This window comes from Rhipicephalus microplus, chromosome X (assembly GCF_043290135.1).
Source record: "Rhipicephalus microplus isolate Deutch F79 chromosome X, USDA_Rmic, whole genome shotgun sequence".
Taxonomy (NCBI): Eukaryota; Metazoa; Arthropoda; class Arachnida; order Ixodida; family Ixodidae; genus Rhipicephalus; species Rhipicephalus microplus.
This window is the reverse complement of record NC_134710.1, coordinates 493,978,981-494,002,645: the sequence shown is the minus strand read 5'-3', so window position 1 is coordinate 494,002,645 and position 23,665 is coordinate 493,978,981. Positions and strand designations below refer to the sequence as shown.

Here is a 23,665-nt window from a genome sequence, read left to right as displayed (position 1 = left end):
GGGAACGGACGAGGCAGCAGCTGCAGGCGCCACGGCCAGTGGCGCCTGCAGGCGGCAAGTGAGAGGGAGAGAGTGACGTGAGCGCACACTGCGAGGGCAGCGTGACGTCAATGCACAGCAGCAGCGTGACTTCCTTGGCACCGTGCCAAAACCTACGACACCCGGTGCATTTGTACAGAGGGACAGTGTTACATAGGCTTGTCAATGAGCTGCTTCCCATATAAAAGAAATGCAGCAGTTTGTGATGTTACAAGGTATTGTTGCCCTATCTACCTTATTATTCTTACTAATCTTTTGATGAAACTCCCACACATTCATTGCAATTGAAGCATGTCATCTTATTAGTGAGTGCATATTTGAGCCCCTCTCGTACCTGATTTCGCAAGAGCACTGGTCCAAAACTTTTCTGCCTTTTGGCTCTCCCCTCGAAACTGTTCCTGCAAAAAATCAACAGGTCGCTTCTTTATAAATCTGCTCAACTTGTCACAGCTGTACAGTTTATCATAACTAAGCAGAGGCACAACAGCTTACCAGGTGTGGGTCAGTGGGAACCCAATTGGTACAATGCCCTCGTGTTTGGCTAGATGGTTCCTTTGCATGTAACTAACAGACATGTTCAAATTAATGTTATGCTTGAAAAAAAAAAAGGACCTGAAAATTCCTCTTTCGGTCTAGTACATCAAAATATTTTAACATTCTGATCTCTCGAAAAATGTTTTTCATCCAGCACGTCCTTAACCATAAGTAATTAAGTTGTGAAGTTGCAAAAAAGCCATCCTATTATGGTCATGGCTGACCCAAAGTGTTTTGGCTGTGTACTTCAAAAAACTGAGTGTGCTTGCTGTACTGAATACACTCTTAAGCTCTTTATTGAATTTTTATTCATGTCTTGTGATATGATACATTTTTTGCATAGTGGTTGAATAACTGGACGTCGCCAATCATAGGCGGAGAGTGCAGGAATGCTGGGGGGCTTGGGCGACCTCTGGGCTGCTTCATGGGGGGCAGTGCCCCAGTGTCGCGGGGGACATTTTTTTAAGGGCTTGGCTTTGGCTCTCATCTATTACCAATGAACTGTTCACCATCCTGTCTTGCAGCTATTTGAAACTAGTAAGCCACAGGATGATAAACATTGCAGCGTTTGGACGACTCTTGTGCAAAATAGGTATTACGAAAATGAGTTTTGTTTTATGCCCCCCCCCTCCCTCTCTCTCTCTCTCTCTCTCTCTCTCTCTCTCTCTCTCTCTCTCTCTCTCTCTATATATATATATATATATATATATATATATATATATATATATATATATATATATATATATATATATATATGGGATATGGCACAACGGGAGCGTTGTCAACAAGGATAGATATATTTATTTCCCAACAGTTTCGGGAGGGTCCTCCCTTCATCAGGGGATGAGTTATACTGACATGAACTTCCAGTATAACTCATCCCCTGATGAAGGGAGGACCCCTCCCGAAACTGTTGGGAAATAAATATATTTATCCTTGTTGACAACGCTCCCGTTGTGCCATATCACATACCTTCACGAAGACTAACACTAACTGGCCCATTGAATTATTACTTCCACTATATATATATATATATACAGAGAATAGAGAGAGAGAGTGAGAATGTAGAAGAGCAAGTCGGGTGTCCTGCTCTCTCCAAGAATATTAAAACTCTCCCCCTATGTCAAAATGTTAGCATTGTCTGCGGGGACCTTCTAACAAAAAGTAAACAGTAGATTAATTAGTTATTGGTCAGCAAACAGTGATAAACAACATAATATTGCATAAAAAATGTGCATAAAATATATGGCAATTGACATGAGTAAAGAGGTATGAAGCACATGCTGAAGATATGCAAGTGGTGAAGGTGTGCGGAGCTACGGAAAAAAACCTGACGGTGTGCAGCACTGCCAAGTCAATGCATGCGATTGGTCACAGAATAGCTCATAGCATACAACCATGGCCCTGGAGTGGAGGAGAAGCAGGCATTGCCCTGAAAAGCACCGAACAACAAAGGTCGAAATGATCATCGCTCTCGCGGCGACAGCAGGAGTCACCCAGGTCCAGAGGTAGCGGCATGGGTCGTGATGGTGCTAGGAAGCAGCTGTTGACTTTAGTAGACACTGAGAGATGCTCCTCAGACCTGCGGCACTTCCTCATAGCGGTTCCAGGTGCACCTGCCCCTCTTCTCATTTTTAACAGGACGGCTGCGACCTGCAGTCCCCGAAGCACCATGTCATCGTTTTGGCTGGATAGCACTTAGGAGACACCAGCTAGGACTACCTTGTAAAATACCAGACGACTGGATTACGAGGAACTGAACCAAGCAGCTCACTCAACGGAGGCTGATCAGGGGTGACCATGTGACCGCTGCAAGACTTTAACTGTGGGATGTTGCAGTCCCAGGGTGGCATCATGAACAGTAAGACAATGTTTGCTGTATGTGTGTAGCCACAGAAAAGCCATAGTAGCTATGTGTCTGGTACAACTTACGAAGTCAGGAGAGGCCCCACCCAGACAATAGAGGCACAACAGCTGATCACCTTCACGAGTAAAGAAACAGTCCCACACCATGCACTCGGCAATGTTCACTAAAGGCGAGTTCACTGGCCATTCAGCTCATGACATTAGTCTAGAGTGTGTGCCTATTGCATCCGCTTTGCAAAGGCTGACTTCTAAAGCTGTATCCGAATATTGATGGCTGCCCGTCATTGAAGGATGATTCGACAAATAATTGTCAGATAGGTGGTCACACTTTTTAGAATAAAGTTTCTGTTGCCATTCTGTACACCAGCAAGAGGTCTCATTGATTATATACATTGGTGAGACACCGATAAAATGAGCTTGTAGAGGGGTCCCTCAAAAACCTAAAGGAACGTTGAAATGTAGTTGCAATGAGGAAGTTGTGCACGAGTCTACAACCAACACATATGTAGCCATGAGAATTTCTCGAAATGGTGCCATAATAGCCAAGTTAGACATGTTTGATCGTGAATATGCAGCAATCGCTTCTTTCGCTCTTTCCTAGGTTCTTGCTCCACTAATGGTAGCATGACTTGCACTCCGCATTACAGATTCAACTTCGTAACATCCCACGTCATTACAGAGGCCAAAAGAGTTTGGAGTGGAAAAGAAATAGTTTCTTGGAATTTGTGGGGCGTCCACAACTTGTGGCGCTGCCACGTCAGGCATCGTTGGTCGTGACGGCACACATGATGCGAGTGTTTGCTTGAAATGTTTCAAAAAATATCAGAGGTGGTGTAGGAGCCCTTTAAGTTGCCTTGTTTGTTTGATATCACAGTTACTGACCTCACATTCACGTTCAGGAAGACACATACACTACATTATGCAACTTATAATTACCCGACAAAACATGCCCCTGGGTAAGTAATACGGTAACACATTATCCCATCTGAATGCAATGTAAGCGAAGAGCAGAATGGTGGGATACTCAATATCTGATAAAACGAAAGTACACTCAATGATAGTCATTGCGAGCCATTGATATTGAATATGGCTGCAATATCCCTGTAAAGCTTGCCAGAACATGACTCTGTGGTAGTCACGCTTAAAAGGGTCGTGAAATGTGTTCTGAAAAATTTCAACTACACGTGTATTCAGAATCCTGGCAGACTTCCATTCAATACTTTACCTTGACTAGTTTTATCTTCTAGGTTCCCTTATGAGCTATAAAAGCACAATTTTGATTCCCCACTCACGTTCCCCTCAACCGTACACCTGATGTCACTTTGAGTGAGCCAATAAAAAGCCTCTGTCATTAACAAAACATGGAGATTCAGAGATGTATGCTGAGCCACAGTTGATTAAGGTTCGTAGCATCACATCGTTTCAATTGCGGTGCCGTAAAGTAATGACGAATGCTGTTTATATTTTGATAAGTTGTGTGGCACTGTCTGAGGACGCCCACAGTAGGAATAGGAACTAAGCCACCCAAAACACACCGTAAAGCACAACTTAACACAACCAGTAAGAACAATGGGACGCTGATCCCATCGAGGCAACACGTGACGGAGCCCGGATGTACTTGAAAGCAGAACTACACAGATCACTTGCTGTAATTTCACAGTATGAATCGCTCAAAGTGCAAAAATAGCTGTTTTTTTTTTCTAGGTTCCTATAAATATATCACTTCAGAGCAAGAGAAACTAAAGCTATGTTTATAACTTCTGTTACCATGATGTTTCCTTTACGTCACACATTAATGTTGCATGGTCGTTTATGAGCCCAAGAAAACTACGATTTTAAATGGACATCATTAATTGGAGCCTGGATATTGGGCCAAAATATTCTGAAATTGGCATGTCTAATCTTAACTGAAGCAAGAGAAATTACAAGTGGGCAGCTTAATTTTCCTTTCACAAACTGTTTAATGTTTTGGCTGCAAATAAAAGCAGAGTTGTACCTAAGACATTATAAGTAATCAGTTAGTTGTAATCACTGCATTTACTAGTAATTTTGTGATATAATTGATCACTTTTTGTAACTGTAACATACTGAGTAATTCAATTACATTTTTTTTGCAGCTTGTTACTCATAATCAAGTTTTTTTTTTTCACAATTCAGTTGCAACCAGTCTTCTACGGCAGCTCTTGTTCCATAAAATATGTGATCACTGTGCAGGGACCCCTTGTTCTATCAGACAGGAAGTCTCTTAAGAGCATATTTTTTCTCCTTTTCATTAGCCTTACCAGCAATGCCTTACCAGTGTACCAGCATGCCAGCAACAGTGAAGCGTACCGGGCACGGACATTAGAGTAGAAGTTCTTTTAAACTAAAAACTGAGGCACTAGGTATTTCTTAGTTACCATACTGCTTTCCCCTCCACCGCATACGTCGACAGAGTGTTCAGTGTAGTAACTGAACTTTTAACAAGGACACGAGAGGAATCAGTGACTACAACTATGAAAAAGATCCACTGTAGGTTAACGTATAAACACAAGCCACAGTAAGCCTCCCGCCTTCTTTCTATCATGCAGGCCACAGTGGTTGGTTGTACCGTAGAAACCGGGCTATAGGACGAGTGGGAATATAGGTCGACACCCCAAGTTCAGGTTACTGAAAAAAAAAAAAGGAAACAACTCAGAATTGCCGAACGACATTTATTAGCGAATTTGGCACACCGCACCCCGATCGTCGGAGCCCCCCTCAACCACCATCGCAACTGTTCCTATTCGTCACACGAAGCACCACTGTTTGTCACTGGCGGCCTCCCACAGTGCGTTGTCTTCCGTGCCATACATCGAGTTGCTGAAGGAACATTTCTTAAAGGTATTTTCCACCATGGAAACTGGCAAGGAACGCCAGGCGGAAAGCACCCAGCCACAAACAGTCGCAAGCGGAGGCCTCTGTAGGCGACCCATCGGCGTCTTTGGGCTGTCGCCAGACATCCACTTTTGGTACTCCAGCCACACTCAACCCTTGAACGGCTTGTTTAGTATAACGTCGATTGGTTGGAAGGTGGACGTCATACCATCTGGTGTCACGGCGAGGTCCGTTTTTTCATCGCCCAGTGCGCGCTTCACAGCATCAGTTAAGTGACCACAAAACGCATCTAACACCAGCATGCTGCAAAGCCGCAGCAGTGCACCTGGCTGACGGTTCTAGACTACTCGAATCCGTTCGAGCATCATGGCCTCGTCCATGTATCCCTCTTTGTTGACGCGAATGACAACACAGTGCGGGGACACTTCCTTCGGCGTTGTCTTACGTTTGAAAATGATGAAGGGTGGAAGCTTTCTACCATCTGCCATGCATGCCAGCATGACGGTGAAACGCGGGTGGTCATTGCCAGTGAACAACAGCTTCATATCCTTGGCACCACACTGCATGATCATTTTCGATGAAGGCACGTCAAACCACACGGGGATCTCATCATCCTTGTCAATCTGCCCCATCATGTAGTTCTTCTGCTCCCGAAGCCGGTTCATGAAGCCCTGAAAGTTTATAAGCTTGTCCTCGAACTCATCTGGAAACTTCTGACAGATGGATGTGCGCCACTGGAAAGAAAATCCTTTGCCTCTCATGAATCGATGCACCCAAGAGTTTGGTGCACGAAACTTTTCTCTCGCGAGCCCAGCTTCTCGAGCGAGTTTCACAGCTTTGTTGTGAATGGTATCCACGGTCACTGGCAGCAAACACGCATAAACTTCCCACACAAAGTTTCCTAGCCTATTCTCTAGCTGCGGATGAACCGCACTTCGTCCACAAAAGGACATTTTCCGAGGATTGCACATCTGTAGCTTCCCTTTCTGCACCCTACAATTGCGCACGCTTTTTTCTGATACACCAAAGCAGCGCTGAGCAGCCATATTCCCATTCGCTTCTGTGAACTCAACAACCTGTAGTTTAAACGCAGCTGAGTACTGCCCTCTCTTAGCGCTACTCATATTCAGTGAAATAAAAAAAGACCACTAAAAATGAAACACAATGTCAAGCGGAGCGAGAACTTACAACAGATCGGAGGCCAATCACGGACACAAAAAAATATACAAGAAAAAAAAAAAAAACCTGCTATTGGATCTGAATGCAAATATGGCCGTGTCCAGCTTCTCATGCACGTGCAAGCCACATGTTGCCAGACAGCTGTGCACTGTCAGCTAGACACCGCTATATAAACGAGGGCGGCTTTAGCTCGTTGTTTTATTGAATATATCTCGACTTATATTCCGGTTTATATGGTATTTTGAACAAGGTTGTGTTACAGCAAAAAAATACTGAAGGAAAGTGATTGAAAAGTAGCCGATTACATTTCTGTAATTCTTTGGTTACTTTTCTGGGCCAGCAACTGACCACTGTAATCAACTAAATTGAGAGGAGGTCATTGTTATTACATTCTGTAACATGTTTAAGTGGAAATCAGAGGAATTTCTACGGTTCAGGTGGAGCTGTAGTAACCCCCTCCCCGCTAGTTTCTATTAAGGTTGTTAAAGACCACAAAATTTCGCAGTTCGTATAAACTCCTCAACAACCAATTTTCCCTTCATCTCTATGTCCATCACAAGTTTTATTTTTCTTTTTTCTGCATTCCCAATCATGCTGCAACACCAAGAGCCCTAGGCATTCACAGTAGCCACGCCAGTTAGTGTAAGTTGTCGACCGAAAGGTTAGCCGAAAATACCTGTGAGCATCATCTCTTTGCTGCAAAGTGAACACAAGAGGTCTACCGATTTTGGAACGTTGGATCGACAAAAAAGAAAGCTTGCTTTGAAACTAAGTCGACCCTCTTTCGCAAACAATGGCACTGGCTGCTCACCATTTCAATCAAGCCACTGCTCACCATTTCAATCAAGCCAATGTTTTTCTTTCCTTCCTGTAGCTCTCTGTGCACTAATAGGACCTCCACGATGCCCTCTTGTTTCATGTCCAGGGCAATGCCTAAGGCGTCCATGCCATCACTGTTGACAGCAGCCACTTGGATCGAATCCTGAAAGAGCGGCAAATTGGGAGGAACACTGCTTAATGCAAATGCCTTCATAAGCGGGCTTCTTTAGGAACAGGGAGACCTGTCGAGCATACTAGCATCTTCTACAAATTTTACTGGTGTGCACTGGTGCAAAGCGCCAAGTACTTACCATCACAGCGTTCACTATGTGGGCACTGCCCAAACGGTTCTTGGTGTCTATCTTTTTTTCCCATAAAAACAGCACACATCGTCTGGCAGCAATCATCATGTTCATTTGTTGTGCCCGTTGTGATTAGCTCCGACAGATACTTGTTTGTAAACAACACTTACTTCATGGCCATTGAATAAAAACAAATGGTTGAATTGGCACCTGCATGCTGCTTAGTAGAAAGGATCTGTCAAAGGTCCACTTCATAGTTTACAACACGTAAAAAAAAGTTAAAAAATCAGTGCATAGCAGAAGCCTATATGACCTCTCTTGTGAGGGTAACAAGCAGTAGGTAAAAGGCACCACCTAGCCTAACACAACCTACTGGGTTGCCATCCCCATTCACATCATGTGAAGAAGGCAGGAACATTTTGTTAGGATCATATTCAAGCCACAGAATAATTGTTTTACTTCATGACAAAAGTAAAAGTAATTGCCACAGCTATAAGCAGCAATATCACTTCCAATAATGCTGCATCTTGGTATAGAAATCTTCTTTCATATGATTAAAATATTGAACATTCATACAACCTAAGTCTTAACAAGCTCAGTCAAAACGCTGGACAAAAACTACATGCCTTCAATGAGTGCAGTGCATATTCCTGAACAAGGCTGAGTTAATTCAGCTAGGCCTTGAGGAACAAGTTAACATATTTAGCAAAATTTAAGATTTTTTAATGATTATCCATTGAAAGGCATCTGGAAATGTGTTACAAATAGTATGAGCAGAAAGTGAAAGGTGGTAGAGGTCATCATGTGGGCATGACACGGTCTGCCAGATTTGGTGTATGCATAGAACATGGCAAGGAGGGCATCTGTGTCATCAGAAGTGAAGTTCTCCTCCTAGATACATTCCAATTTCTTGTAACTCGTCCAATATTTAGCCAACTAGAAAAATTCTTTCTTTTGGTAAAACACCCCATAGGACGTGCCTTACATATTCCCCTGTTTAACCAAAACGTGAAAAGTTACTTAATGAAGGGGCCTTTTAAACAGCATGTAAGCAATCATATTGACATGCTGTAATTTAGGTAAAAATATGGTTAAGCAAACTCTCAGGTCAAATTCCAAGAAAGTAATGACGACAGAGTCACCAGGCAATTGAAGAACTATTAAAAACCCAGATTGCTACTTTTAAAGTGCGCCATGTGTCTAAGCTAATACAAAATTACCCCATCATGTGTCAGATACCACATAGGCAAGATGACTGTCATACTAGAGGCATGAAAAAACAAATAAGTGGTCACCATTGGGGGGCCATAAAGAGGAAACCAAAGTGTGTGCGCAAGTGACGCATGCTATGGTGCGCATGCTGGTGGTCGAGACAGCGCAGTGGTCAACGATCGACGGTTCTCGGCTGGACATCTGGTCCGAGGAGCTAAGGAACGTCCTCCAGGCACTACCGTTTCTGTACTCCGGCTGGAGACTAGCCCAGGGAACAGGCGAGGCGCAGGGGTCCAGCTGGCATTTCTGACTGCTGCAGGGCAACCGCGATGAATGAAGCCTGCCTTCCGGCTAGGCAGCTGGCTCAGGGATTTGGCGAGGTGCCCTCGTCTTCACTGTTGTTTACAGGAATCGAACATGTTTCGTGGGAGGTGGACCACTGCTGCTGAGGTCGTTCAGAGTCCCTGAGATGACCTGGGTGTGAACGAGACGAACGTGCAGGCTGAGCTACCAAGCTGCTGCACCAGAGATCTGTGCCATGGCGAGGACTGGCATGCGTTGGCGACGTCGACCAGCCAGATGGGAGATCGTCTTTGAGCGACGAGCATCAACATCCTTCAACGGCTTCAAACACAGCGAGACCTTTCTGATTTAAACATAATTAGTCAAGTTAGGACTACAGATCATCTTTCTCTGTAAATATATGTTTGTGTGCGTACACTCGTGGCTCGATTCAGTTCCTCGGCGAGTGGCCCTGGGCCCAAAATTTGTTGCAAAAGTTGGTGTAAAGATCACAAAAAACATGCAATGAAAACTAATAAATTCAGTTCTCACAGGAAAATCTAATGTTTCAAACTAATTTTCTGGTCTTCGAAAGCATTGGCATTATTCAATAACCTGATTCAAAAAGTAAGGGCCATTTTATTTATATATTTGCATGTCACAATAAAGATGTATTTGTGGAGGGCCATCTGTAAATTCTTCGGCAAGGTGCTAAAGTTATTGTTCTGGCTCAGCGGTCCTCTGCTTGATGGACAATGGAGATGAAACTGTGTGCAACAATAGTTGGTTCTACAAATTGCCAAGTGCGAGGAGTAATCCGATTTTCGCAGGTAGAACGGTCATCAGCTTCCCAAACTCAGGAGGAGTTGTGCCTAGTTTATGGACCTACAAATATGAGTTATGAAAAAGTAAAAAAAAAAAAGATGCCAACACTTCAAAAATGGCCACACAATTTGAACAACGAAGAGCAAACTGCCAGGCTCACCATCAAGACTAATGAAAGTGTTCCACAAATGAGCTGAGCACTGTGATTAGGCTGACAACTGACAGTCTATATAATCTGTTGAATAGATTTTCTTAAACTGACTGCTCTACAGTTTACATGAGTGTAATGGAAAAGCTTGGAATTCATGAAGTGTTAAGGCCTTTAACTGGGCTAGTAAGTGTTGACTGAATGCTTCCATATTTCACACACAAGGACACCTGCAGAGAAAGAGACAGGAGAACTGCTAGACTTCAACTGATTTTCAAATGACAAGGCAAGACAGACAGTTTTGCACCTGATGAGAAACAGCGGTGTATCTCTTAGGGGTTGGAGTGCATAATCAGTAAGGGCTGCGCAAAGATACTTTGAAATTGTATCATGATAAGATAGAAGATACTTGGGCAAAAAGTATTGTAGATAAACATACAAGACACTTCCGTATTGATTGTATCCAGTGCGATACTTCCCAGCTGTATCCTGAGATACTTGCATTAATTTGGAAATTCGCTGCTATAGATCTCATAATGACACAGCAAAGGCCTATGCGCAGAATTTGTTCACTTAAAAATGTCTTAAAACTATGACCAACATTGTTTATTTTAGTGAAATACTGTATTTACTCGTGTAATGAATGCACATTTTTTTCTAAAATATCGGAGCAAAGTTGGGGGTGCGTTTATTATGCAGGGGGAATTTTGTGAAAACTTTTTTGGGATGAGCAAAAAATGCAGTAATGCAAAAAAAAGTGAGGTCTCTTAGCCTTTTGCAATTGGCATATGTGTACACTGTTTGGAAACAGCCTTTTTGTTGCACTTCACCCGTCTTCAGTGGTTGCTGGCACTATTTTCTGCAAGCTGTCTCCACACCACCCGCGCATGCCATAAGAGTGTTTCGCAGCTACCTCTTCTCGCAATCATTTAACCACAACAGTGGTATCTGCTGTGATTTAGAGGAGGGCCCAGAAGCGTGCATTATGATGAACATTGCCAACTTTGCGGCAACCTCGCACGACGACCGTGCCGCCGTCATGAACGTTGTAGCAAGTAACCAACATTGTAGCGAGCTACCCCCGAAGCATCAAAACAAACCATCGATAACAAGATTATTAACAAAATACGGTCGCTGCCTCGCTTCTACATGAGACGTTCCTGAACATGCGGAAAACAAAAGTGAAGCGAGAATTGAGGGTGCTACAGTGTCAACCACTTATAACGTAACCACTTATAGTGCAGAACCGCTTGCAATGCGGTCTTTTTCTACTCCCGTTTACCCTCCCATAGAACCTCATGCATACGCATACTGCTTATTGTCCAATCCCCCAGGATGAAGGACCGGTTATAATGCAATTGCCGGAAATTGTTTCTGACAATCGCGGTAGCGAGCAGCGCTGGGTGCGCTGCTGGGGAGCGGACGAGGTTGTTACGGAGGAGGAGAGGACACAGAGTGAACCAATGAAGGGTAGAGGGAAGGAAAAAATGAAAAAAAAAAAAAAAAGACCCCGGGCACTGCACGGGCTCGCCAAGTGATAAGCCTTTGCACAGGCGCTGACGCGGCTACAGCCCACTACGTCACTAGCGCAGCTTCGGCCGCTCAACGTGGCACGTGGGATCCCGTCCTTATCAACTACATGTGCTTAACAGTTGTCTGTCTTTGAAGACACCATCATCATTGCGCTTGCAACAAATATCGCGCTTGCTTCCTTGTCCGTGTATTGAAAACCTTTTACGGTTTTATGACCCGAGATTTCACTTTTGCTGCCAGTGTGCTGTCATACGTAAGTGTGGCGAGTTGTCGACCGTCGTTGCTGATCTCCCATTTGGGAACTTGAACTTCGTATCATGCACGCGGTTCTTGGTTCACTGCTAGTGCAATCCTTTTGACGCCAAATCCTCATGTTTTTGACAAGCTTTCCATGACAACATACCAAACAGCAAGCTAGGCTTCAATCGGTAGCTGTCACGTGAATCTAAGTTGCTGTTTGGTACTGAATCAACGAAACTCTTTGGGGTGGCCGCACTTGACGGGAAGGGATACATATCGTTAAATGAAAACGAGGGCAGCACGTGTAGTGCTCAAATAGTGGTTCGCAATTCCATTGCCATGTCTTAAATAGAATGTGCTCCCGTGAAATCTAATGGTTGGTGTCTTTTAACGCATCAAATTCTGGATTTGATTCAACTTTCATTTGTTACACATCCCCGCCCCTCCTTTCACGTTTATTTCATTGGCAACACGTGTCTTTGGACGTTATATTCTTTTAACAATCAGCAATTTAAATGTTAGCAAGCACGCATTGCATGTTTCGACTCTCGGACACGCAAAGCTGCATGCTCAACACGTTTTGCACAAATGCGGCCCTTGAAAAAGGTTGTTTTGGTTATAGTGCTGTACCGCAAATAGCGCCGATATTTGTGACTTACGTTATAAGCGGTCTATGCTTACCATGTTGTGGAAATCCTCGTAATATTTCCTGGGCAACAAGTGATTTTTGCTTGTTTTCCAGAAAACTACGAAGCGATAGCAATGAATGAACCTTCATGACAGAAAATGTTGTCGTCGTCATCCGAAAATCACGTGCATCTCATTGCGTCTTAAAGTTTCGTATTTGCAGGAAACGACCGTTGGCTGGCGTAGGCAGTTTTGTGACCTTCGCTCGCTGTGTGCTTATCAGCTGCATGGTCTCTACACTCGCACTGTTCATGAACCTCGCTATGGCACACAGATTAAAAAGACAGGGGACGTACTGCACACAGACAGAAAGAAAAACAATAAGGCACGCGGCAACGGGTGAATAGGGGGAGTGAGCAGAGGTGGCCGAGAGGGGTCAGCATAATAATAAAAAATCGAAGAGATCCAACTGGTAAGGAAACACCGGGTGTTGGTTAGCGAGACTGCAGCGGATGAATGTAATGGGTGCATGTATTATGCGGGGAAAAATAAGTCCAAATATTGACGACTAATGTTGGGGGGTGCATTTATTATGCGAGTGCGTTCATTGCACAAGTAAATACGGTATATGTTTGAATCCCGAAAGATATATCTTCATTGCTCAATGTATAATAGTTTCATTCCAAAACAAGTTATTGGGATTTGTTTACAGTACTCTATAGGCTGTGCCATTTGTGGTTTTTACTTGACACTTTTGTATTTGATGGGTGTCACTTCTCTGTAACTTGGAGTTTATGTAGCTTGGAGACTATCTATCTAACTTCAATAAGAAGCCTCCACAAAGTGGCACAAATGCCAGTGCAGAGTCTTACCATGTTCATAAGCGTATTTATTTTTTTATTTATTTTATTATTTTATTTCAAAATACTGCCAATCCCTCAAAGGGATTATTACAGGGGTGGGAGTTGATTTATACATGAATGTACAGAAGTAATGCGGAGAGCATATTATGCGCTCTGTAATAAATAGACATATACACGTATAAACGAAAAGACACACTCTAAATTTACACACAGCAAGAGATTAAAACAAGCATACTACATCCATATCACAATAACAATAACCAGAGTGACATGTGTCTGTGTCACACAGCTCTCTCCACGAGTTCAGAGAATAATTCTAGCGTAGGCTGAGTAACAGTAATTTCATCTAAGGCATTCCAGTCTCTTACAACTCGTGGAAAAAAAGAGAAGCGAAATACATTATTAGTAGGACGAAATTCTTCTAACGTGAATTTGTGTTTGTGTCGCGTTTCTCTGGCAGAGCTGTATGTAACAAATGACCTGGGGTTGATCTTAAAATTATTTTTTAACAACAAATATAGGAATTTCAATCTGTGCACTCTCGCTCGGTTAGACAAGGTAGTGAGACCAGCCTGCCGAAGAAGTTCTGTTGGGGAATCGCTACGCCTGTAGCGATTGAAAATAAAACGGACAGCTTTCCTTTGTACGCGCTCAAGCGCAGCGATGTTGTATTTAGTGTGTGGAAACCACGTAATACTGGCGTATTCCAATGTCGGTCGGATAAGACTGGTGTAGGCAAGAGAACGTGTTTCAAAGGTAGATCCGGCAAGCGATCGTTTGAGAAAGAACAATTTATTCATTGCTTTTTTAGAAATTTGCTGCACATGCGCATTCCAGCTTAGGTCACTGCTTATCGTTACACCCAGATATTTGTACTGTGAAACATTTCGTAGTGGGGTGCCGTTGATACTGTAAGGAAAGGTAAGTGTTGATTTTTTGTTAGTAATGTTCATGTAGACTGTCTTTTCTGCATTTAACACCATTTGCCAGTCTGAGCACCATTGAGACACTTTGTACAGAGAATTACTAAGTTTTGTTTGGTCATCTTCAGTTTTGATTGTGTGGTACAGTACACAGTCATCTGCAAATAATCTAATGTTTACGTCGACGTGCTTAGTAATATCGTTTATATATAGTAAGAATAGCATCGGGGCTAATACAGAACCCTGCGGTACACCAGATAGAACGGGAACAGTATCAGATACATGGGCATTGTACTGTACGTACTGATAACGGTCTGAAAGATAATCTTCAATCCAACGTGTGAGTGGTCCTTCGCCTAATAGACATCTTAGTTTATAGTTAAGCTTCAGGTGGGAAACCCGGTCGAAAGCCTTTGAAAAGTCCATAAATATTACATCTGTTTGTAGTTGGCTGTTAACATCTTTGGCAAAGTCATGAAGCGTTTCTACTAATTGAGTAACAGTCGACAGGCCACTGCGGAACCCATGCTGATTGGAGTGTAATATGTTGTGACTTTCGACAAACTCTGTTAAATATTTCAGGATGATATGTTCCAGTATTTTGCAAGATGTGCATGTCAGAGATATGGGCCTGTAGTTAGCAGGGGAAAACGTATCACCTGATTTATGCACGGGTATTATCTTTGCTAATTTCCAGTCAGCTGGAAGATGACCAACGCGAAGTGACTTTAAATATATTAGCTGAAGGAATTTGCTTACAGGCTCAGCGTACCGCTTTAAAAAGGCATTTGGAATGTCATCTGGTCCAGTGCTTTTCTTTTCGTCGAGGTTTAGCAAGAGGGATAATACACCCGCCTGCGATATGAAGGGGGTATCTAATGGTGTATCTACGCCACTTGGTCTGAACTGGTCGCGTTGAAGTAGGCCATTATCAGCGGTGAAAACAGACTGAAAGTAGCTGTTGAAATGATCGGCTGTCTGTTTTCCTCCCGGGGTAGGCGTATAGGCTTTGTTAGTATGTTTCACACTTATGTATCGCCAGAACTTATGAGGCGCTGTTTTGATAAAACTGTGTAAAGAGTGACTGAGAAAGCGCTTTTTTGCCAAATTCACTTGTTTCTTAAGGGACCTAGCTAGTGCAGGGATTTCCGACGCAATACAACTGCGTGGGTGAACTTTCTGAGCTTTTCTGAGCCTTTTTAGTTTACGCTTCATATGAATTATGTCGCGCGTGATCCATGGATTGTGCTTTTTGATGCTTTTTGTAACTGTTGGAACAAAGTTGTCTATGCAGTGCCTGACAATATTACTGAATGTTGACCATATCATATTTACCGTTGAGTGTTCATTTGAGTAGAGGTCCAAAAAGTTGGAAAATTCGAGAGCAAGGTATGTCATGATGGCAGCGTCGTCCGCTCTTTTAAAAGCAGGTACCCGTTTTGTTGTAGCTTTCGTATGAATAGCGCTTGGATATTGCAAACAACACGAGACTATTTTATGATCAGATAGGCCTTCTAATGTTTCTACGTTAATAGGATATTTTAAAAAGTGATCACTTACAAAAAAAAGATCTAGAATAGAAGCGAAAGAGCCTTGATTACGTGTAGGAACTGTAACAACTTGTGTGAGGTTAAATGTGAACATGATATCAGCAAGCACGTTGCCAGTCTTCGTCGCCAGATTCAGCGAGTCCCATTTCACTTCAGGCAGGTTAAAATCACCTGCTACAATGATTTTTTTACCGCGAAGAGCGTGCGTATGCATATAATCGTACAGTGCTTCTAAAAATGAAACTTCAGCATCAGGTGGTCTGTAAACGACGCCAATGTAGGTTATTTCATCCTTGACGTAGAATTTACACCATACTGCTTCGATGTCAGATGCCATGGGCATAGCTGTGTAGGGAATACCGTGACGAATTAATAAGGCTACTCCTCCTCCTCTCGTTTTCCTGTCCTTGCGTAGAATCGCATACCCTGGCGGTACTACCTCGTGGTCTAGGATACCGGAATGCATCCACGTTTCAGTGAGCGCTACAATATCAGGTTGATAAGACAGTAGGACAGCTTCGAGTTCATGTGTTTTATTGATAATGCTTCGACAATTCACATTCAAAAGTGTCAACGTGGATGGTTGCGAGTGTGTCGCGTTTTTGCGCGTCTTTGTTCTTCGTTTTTTTCAGCCTCAACGATGTCATTTCGTTCACTGTCCCAGGAGAATAGGCGGCCATTTATGCGAACTTTATCGTAAACTAATGAGACCTTCTCATGGCGCTCACGATTGACTTTTGTTTTTTGCCACAACTTTCTTCTGATGTCACGAATTGGCTGGGAGAAGTCTTCGCTAATCGAGAAGCCTGTGTCTTTGAGTCTTGAACACCGTTTTAGGATGTTAATTTTGTCACGGTAGTCCAATAGCCTTAGGATTACTGGTCTTACTTTTTGTTCGTTACCCGGTTTTCGAGCACCGAGTCGGTGAATTCTCTCTATTCCTGAGGTAGTGAATTCTAGTATATCTTGGAATATATTTTTCGCAACCACATCGTGTAAAAGTTTAGACGTTTCATTCTGTTGTTCTTTCACACCATAAATGATAAGGTTAGATCGCCGGCTTCTGTTTTCTAGCTCGTCGACTTTTTTCGCCATAGCCGAGAGACCGTTTTCCAGCTCCGATATTCTTTTCGTGCAGTCTACTATTTGTTTTTCAAGCCCGCCGATTTTCTCAATCTTTTTATCTATTGCATTCAACTTTTCGTTGATTTCAGTTTTTCCGTTCTTAATTTCCTGAATGTCTTCAGCTATCAGTTTTAGCTGTTCTGCTACTGTAGGTCCCGGATTTTCTTCGATGTCGCCACCGAGAAGCAACAGAAATGTTAGAGAATTAATGACATCGTGTAACATTTCACACAATAGCGTTATGGACCGTGGGCACGGCAGCAAAAGTAGGCAGACGTCATCGCTATGATAAAATTTAGCGTTGCGTTTTCTCACCTGCATGAAAAACAGCAGCGGGTTTGAGCACTGCATCTTGGTGTTGCTGCCGAGCCCACTGCCACACGGTCCTTGCGGAGCTTGCTTTATAGCTGTGATCCTCGATGCCGATAGATCTGCCGGTTCCAAGAATTGTAGTGTAGCGCCGCCCGGGACGCCATCACATGGCCGGTAGCGAAGCACGTCATGGGGCGGTAGTCCTTCGATCGTCGTGTTAGGCGCTAAATGTTGCAGCTGTAGCGCATCCCATTGTGCCGCTGTTGATGATAACCGCAGCAAGCCAAGCAATATCTGCATGAAAAACAGCAGCGGGTTTGAGCACTGCATCTTGGTGTTGCTGCCGAGCCCACTGCCACACGGTCCTTGCGGAGCTTGCTTTATAGCTGTGATCCTCGATGCCGATAGATCTGCCGGTTCCAAGAATTGTAGTGTAGCGCCGCCCGGGACGCCATCACATGGCCGGTAGCGAAGCACGTCATGGGGCGGTAGTCCTTCGATCGTCGTGTTAGGCGCTAAATGTTGCAGCTGTAGCGCATCCCATTGTGCCGCTGTTGATGATAACCGCAGCAAGCCAAGCAATATCTGCATGAAAAACAGCAGCGGGTTTGAGCACTGCATCTTGGTGTTGCTGCCGAGCCCACTGCCACACGGTCCTTGCGGAGCTTGCTTTATAGCTGTGATCCTCGATGCCGATAGATCTGCCGGTTCCAAGAATTGTAGTGTAGCGCCGCCCGGGACGCCATCACATGGCCGGTAGCGAAGCACGTCATGGGGCGGTAGTCCTTCGATCGTCGTGTTAGGCGCTAAATGTTGCAGCTGTAGCGCATCCCATTGTGCCGCTGTTGATGATAACCGCAGCAAGCCAAGCAATATCTGCATGAAAAACAGCAGCGGGTTTGAGCACTGCATCTTGGTGTTGCTGCCGAGCCCACTCTGTTTGACTGTTTTCGTAGTAGTACCAGATCACCCGACAGGTGTAGAACCCTAACAAGACCGGTAGCGATATTGTTTTGTGAAGCATCATGTGAAGACAATAACTACTGAGTTAGTGCTCACAATTCACTGAGAGCATGAAACTGCAGTGATTTTTCATATTCTACTTAGCGAATTGAATGGAGTGATCGCTAGCAACATATTCACTAACCTGTAATATTTTACAATTTTCTTTCCGAGAAAACATTCGCCACCAAGAAGTTTCCTAGATGTATTGTACGTGGCAAAAAGTGTTACGGGATGTCACCGCTATTCACACTATTGCTACTTCTAGCCCTGATTACCTGCTTATTTGCAGCAGCAAAAGAAAGACTTTACAGTAACTTAAAAAAAAAGAAAACCGAATATACCTAAGCAAAATAGCAAGGCGGTACTGCATTAAAAAATTACTGGATAGGTATACAAAATGTTTTATATAAAAAACTAAAAAATATTTGAAAAAACAAGCCTTTAACTTTGAATTAATGAAGCCAGTGGTATAAGGTTTACCGTCATGTGGCACTCGTAATATTTTTACATTGTGCTTAATTGGTTTATTTACTGAGGTCAATAATACGACATTTTTAATATTCAACTTGGAGCACAGTGTACTTCGTCCCACAGTAAAACACAAATAAAAACAACCAAGATATTAGTTTTTTGTGGTGTACATACATCACGGTGATTATATTCCGGCTTCCCAAAAAGAGCGTATAAAATACTAAATAAAGCCAGGTGACTGCGCTCACGCACTGTCCGGCATGCTTTGAGTGAAGCGACTGATTTAGGCCCCATCACGTTGTCACTTTAGGTATGATGGTGTTTCTCAGCCATGTGAGGTGACCTTAAATGTTAACACGCTGCGCAGCCAATTGATGGAAGCAAGTCTGAGAGTGCTGCAGCAAAACAGCGTGCAACTGCAGTAACGTGGTCATAATTCTCCGGCTTACTTTAAACGATGCAAAAACCCCAACATAGCATGTATCTTTCTGCAAAATATCAGATAAGTGGTTTTGGAATGCCCTCTACAAAGTAACGAAACCCACCTTAGGTACTTTAAAGTGAACGATATAATGTTACATCATTCACCTTATTTAGTTGACGGTACTTCTGCCTTTGCATTCAATAATGTTTACTACTCAATAATGTTGAGTCACATCACAGAAATTAATGGTCTAGAGACACCGAAAGACTTTGAAAATGGGATTTTGTCCAGAGAAAAAGGAATCGATTACAATCTTGTAATCAAATGAATATATCTAACTTTTTATCTTGAAATCTCACCATACGTCTTAATCAGTGCTGCCCTAAGATTTCAGGCCAGAAAGCAGTTCCTAACAGTGCACATTGAATACCGGCCTAGGACATGCATGTTCACTAATCACTTTTTCTTAAGTGTGTAGCACCATGGGACAAGCTCTTTGAAAAAAGTCACAGCTTTGGTGCAAAGACGAAGCAATGAATGCCATAGCAACAAATTTGAAGGTCACGCACAAAATATGGCAAAAAATCGAAACGTGCCTCGCGTTTCTCACGCATAAATGATGCACGAAACGAACTCAAAGGTACAGATGAATGCAAATAGGCATCTCAGTTATTACTTCGCTGTGTCTGAATATAATGCCCCTTTCACAAACAGAGAATGTGCAATGATTGCAGTGACCTTTGTGCACCCGGTGACTACAACACAATCGTTCTGGTGAAAGCCCCAGGCCAGCCAAAATATATGATTGTCCCCACCGTGAGATAAGAGCACGCATGAGCGTCCACCCTGCCCCCTCTTTGCAGGGCAAAGTACGCCTGGGATATAAGAGCACGTGCTGCCGCGCCGTTACGATGTGACGACACGCGCTCATTGTGTCATCTTGCTGTTAATGCTGACAACATCATAGTTCCCCCCAAGATGCCCGTTACTAGCGGTAAGTGATAGGTATAAATGGCTTGTCATTTGAACATTCAATGAGGTGCTCCTTCATGGCTCAGTGGCTAATGCCTCACAATCACAACTCAGAGGTCCCACGTTCAATTCCCTGCGCCAGAGTTTTTTATGAATTATTTTTCTTTCTTGCGTTTTCATACATATAGATAAGTATACATATACAGTGAGTGACAGCTACGCCGGCGCCAAAATCCAGCCGAGAGTGCCCATGTGATTGCTCTAGCAATAAAACCAGTAAGTTATGCAAATAAAGATATATGTGTATCTATTTTGTGAATTCCTCCCCCCCTGCATTCATTCCCAAGGGTGATGTGGGATCATTCTTAAATAAAGAAAGAAGGAAAAAAATAAGGTCATTCAGCGAAACTTGGTGCTTGTCCTACTCGATACGTCCAGTGGTGCAGAGGAGTTAGATGACCTTGAAAGAATGTTCTTAGAAGTGAGCGCGGCATTGTTGACTGAAACGGCAAAATTGCAAATTGACTGTCATCCCACTCCTGAGAATAGCAGGGAATTTTTTATGGTGCCGAGTAAGGAATGTCTCTTTTCTAAGATAGAACAAGTATCTGTAAGAACGGAAAAAGAGAATTTCTATCCCGCACACTATCTCGACACATCTCCTCACCCTTTTCTATTCTCTTAAGTATATTTCCAGTGAAGGCTTTTCCATGACTCTTGAATGCCCTGTGACCTGCTGTAAATGTGCCAGACCCCACCCCTCTTCTCACCTTCCACGAAAAAGCAAAAAAAAGCCCTGCTGAATCAGCAACGTCAGCCTTTATGTCCTCGTGCAAGAACAGATGTAGGTGCTCCTTTTGACCAGGTTAGACATGTGAATGATGCCTTCCGATGACCTCCATGAGTTTCATTTGTGAATTTCATTTTTTGGAAAATGACACTAGGACAGAGCATAAAGCCAGAGGCCCACACTGGCACTGCCCATGAAACAAGTCTATCTTTTGCAATGCAGGATCAGCTGCAGCACGATGCCGGTTAGTCATGCTGTCGGCTGCTCAAAGGAGATTGCAAAATGAGACAAGCCTTCTGTTGTCTCAAATGTAAAAGACAATATCAAATGGTGAGGAAGATGGCAGTGCCTTATCGGGAGGAAGAACTTCACTACCAAGAGAGGCTTTGTGACATAAGTTTATGATCATATACTACTTGCCTTTCAATCTAAAAGACTGCTTATGCAAACATGGACACAAGAAACGAGTCAAGACAGCACAAATGCCGGCTAACAACTACGGAGGCACACAATTTCAGAAAAGAAAGAAGGCATTGAAACTTACCCGCACATGCCCACGTGTCTGTGTTTGCACATCCAGTCTTTTAGAACGAATACTTGTCAACTAACTCAGCTGTCATTTCTTGCTTTTCAAAGTCTATTAGATGAAGCTGAGGCTTAATACTGCTTGATACTGTATTAAAGTTGAACAAAACATAATTTGACATGATATAAGTGGCTCCATTTTCTCAAACGATTTTGATGGCAATGAAAACACAACACTTCTAACTTGCTCTTATTGGGTTTGGTGCTTGTAACCGGTGACAGCCGTTACAGTAAAAATTTTCAGTGTTCACAATTATCTTTACATTTCCGAATATTTATCGCTCCAGCAACACATTTTTTCATCAGAGTCCTTCGTAAAAAACTCTGTTTTCTTGTAGCGTTTCGAGCAAGCAATTTTGACTATGTGGATTGTGTTGCTGCGAGGGTGAAGATGCAACCGCAATTCGGCATAGAGCTTCTGACTGAAACAGAAGGGAGACAAAGAGCAGCTGTGGTGTGAAGCTGGAGCACATGAAGCTTGCCATGATTCGCATGGCAGCTCGGTGGTCAAAGGTTCAGGTCACGACATGCATCAACCAAGCGTCCTGCAGCCATACGGACCTGACGAACCAGATGTTTCGCTCGGAACTGATTCTCTCGGCTGGGCATCCTGCAGATATGCGGATGTTGTGAGCTTGATGCAAGCTCTGCTCCTTGTGACTGGCCAGCTGCCAATGTTCCTGGCCTGAGGACCTTGGGGTTAATGGTGTTCGTGGCTTCACACCAGAGGAGCGACTGCCAGAGGGTCAGCTGTTACGAGGTGGCCGCAACTCGTGCCAGCGACTAGCCAGGGGCCTGTCGGCCTTCTGTTTGACCCCTACTTTGTCACGGCCTGGTCAGGTCATCTGGAGAAGTGCAGGATCTCCAACTGCCTTGTCGAGTGTCCACAGCACGAAACCCCAACGCAATGATGATGACTGACTTGCAGGTAAGACAGCATGGGTGCATAGACGCATGAGACTTTTGATAGTGCAAAGGATGGTTATTAGTGCATGTGGTATTGTTTCTAAAGTATCGAATCCTATCATTAATTGTAATATATGACTTCGTGTCTTTACGTACCTAAGACACTATCATGCTTGTTACATATTTTGGTTTAGAGCCATTGTTGTGAGAGCATGTGCAGTGTTATGATCGGACTTCAAGGCTTGGCACCACTGAACGATCAGGATTTTAGCAGAGTCTGCCCTGCTCTATTCAGAGTTAGCATTCCACTAAGTGCACCTCAAATGGTGACAACAAGGCAGCCGTGCTCTGAATCTATCAGGGCTGTCAGTGCATTGTGTCAAACCCCTTTGGACACACCTGACCAAGTTTGGCGGTTCTATGACCTAGGAAGAGCTGTTTACAGTCAAAGTTGCTTGAAAATGATAGTCAGCTCTGTGTTGCTTTGTTCAACATTCTAGGAGAAGCACGGACAATTAGCCAAGCACTTGGGATCCGTCTTCAGGCACATTTTTCACACTCTGAGGTGCCCACAGCTAGCCATCAGCTACGTCGCAGCCGCTATCGAGGAGTCAACATTGCACCTGACTACACATCTAGTTTGCAAAAGTGCTCTGCGCAGTGTCGTATAGTGTCTTGTGTTTTCCTCTCCCTCACTATCAGACGAATTGGACGTGGCTTTTTGCTATTTTCTGTGTTGGAACTAAGGTGATGCTTGACGTTTACATGATGTAATGAGACTGCCCTGCTTTTGCCACTGGCTTGCTTTTGAGCCGCAAACGATCTGAAGCTGAAGCTCAGTCACTCAGTTCATGATTTTCTTCACACAGCTGCTGGGTGCAACCGCAAATGCCTTTTCCGTTCAATGCTTATCATTTTGTTCGCGCTTGGCCAGTGTAGTACATAATCAGAGTGGCTGCTCGTCCGCATTATCAAGAAAATCAGCTTGACACGAGTGATGGATGATAACAATGGCATAGAATAAGGCAAAAGTCACCGCTCCCCGATACCCTGTCTCCATCTCGGTGTTGTCGGATACACTTTGATGGCAACAACTGCTGGTGTTAACGTGTCAATGCAACTGTTTGATAAGTTTATGAAAGCAGTTGTAGGCGTTGTTTCAGCGTGCTTTCCACAATAGCCTCGCTATGCATGACTGAGAATCACGTCGTGACGCTGCTGAGAAAGAATAGGAAGCAGCGGACACTTTTTTAAACCTTAGAATAAACATTTCTCTG

At 43.6% G+C, this 23,665-nt stretch overlaps 1 protein-coding gene across 26 annotated transcripts in view; it reads right to left on the bottom strand.

Moving 5' to 3' along the window:
* Rel (nuclear factor NF-kappa-B family member relish) overlaps positions 1–23,665 on the bottom strand; it is a 411,660-nt gene that overhangs the window by 70,689 nt on the left and 317,306 nt on the right. For 7 of the 26 annotated variants that reach the window (XM_075880933.1, XM_075880937.1, XM_075880945.1 and 4 more), the window contains 3 exons: positions 7,286–7,456; positions 2,017–2,226; positions 374–437 (listed from right to left, as the gene is read on the bottom strand). In XM_075880933.1, the coding sequence (XP_075737048.1) occupies positions 374–437; positions 2,017–2,226; positions 7,286–7,456 (445 nt within the window). Of the gene's footprint in view, positions 1–373; positions 438–531; positions 604–1,967; positions 2,227–7,285; positions 7,457–8,896; positions 9,282–23,665 lie in introns of those variants that run through there. The other 19 variants (XM_075880948.1, XM_075880940.1, XM_075880949.1 and 16 more) reach the window with 10 other exon arrangements.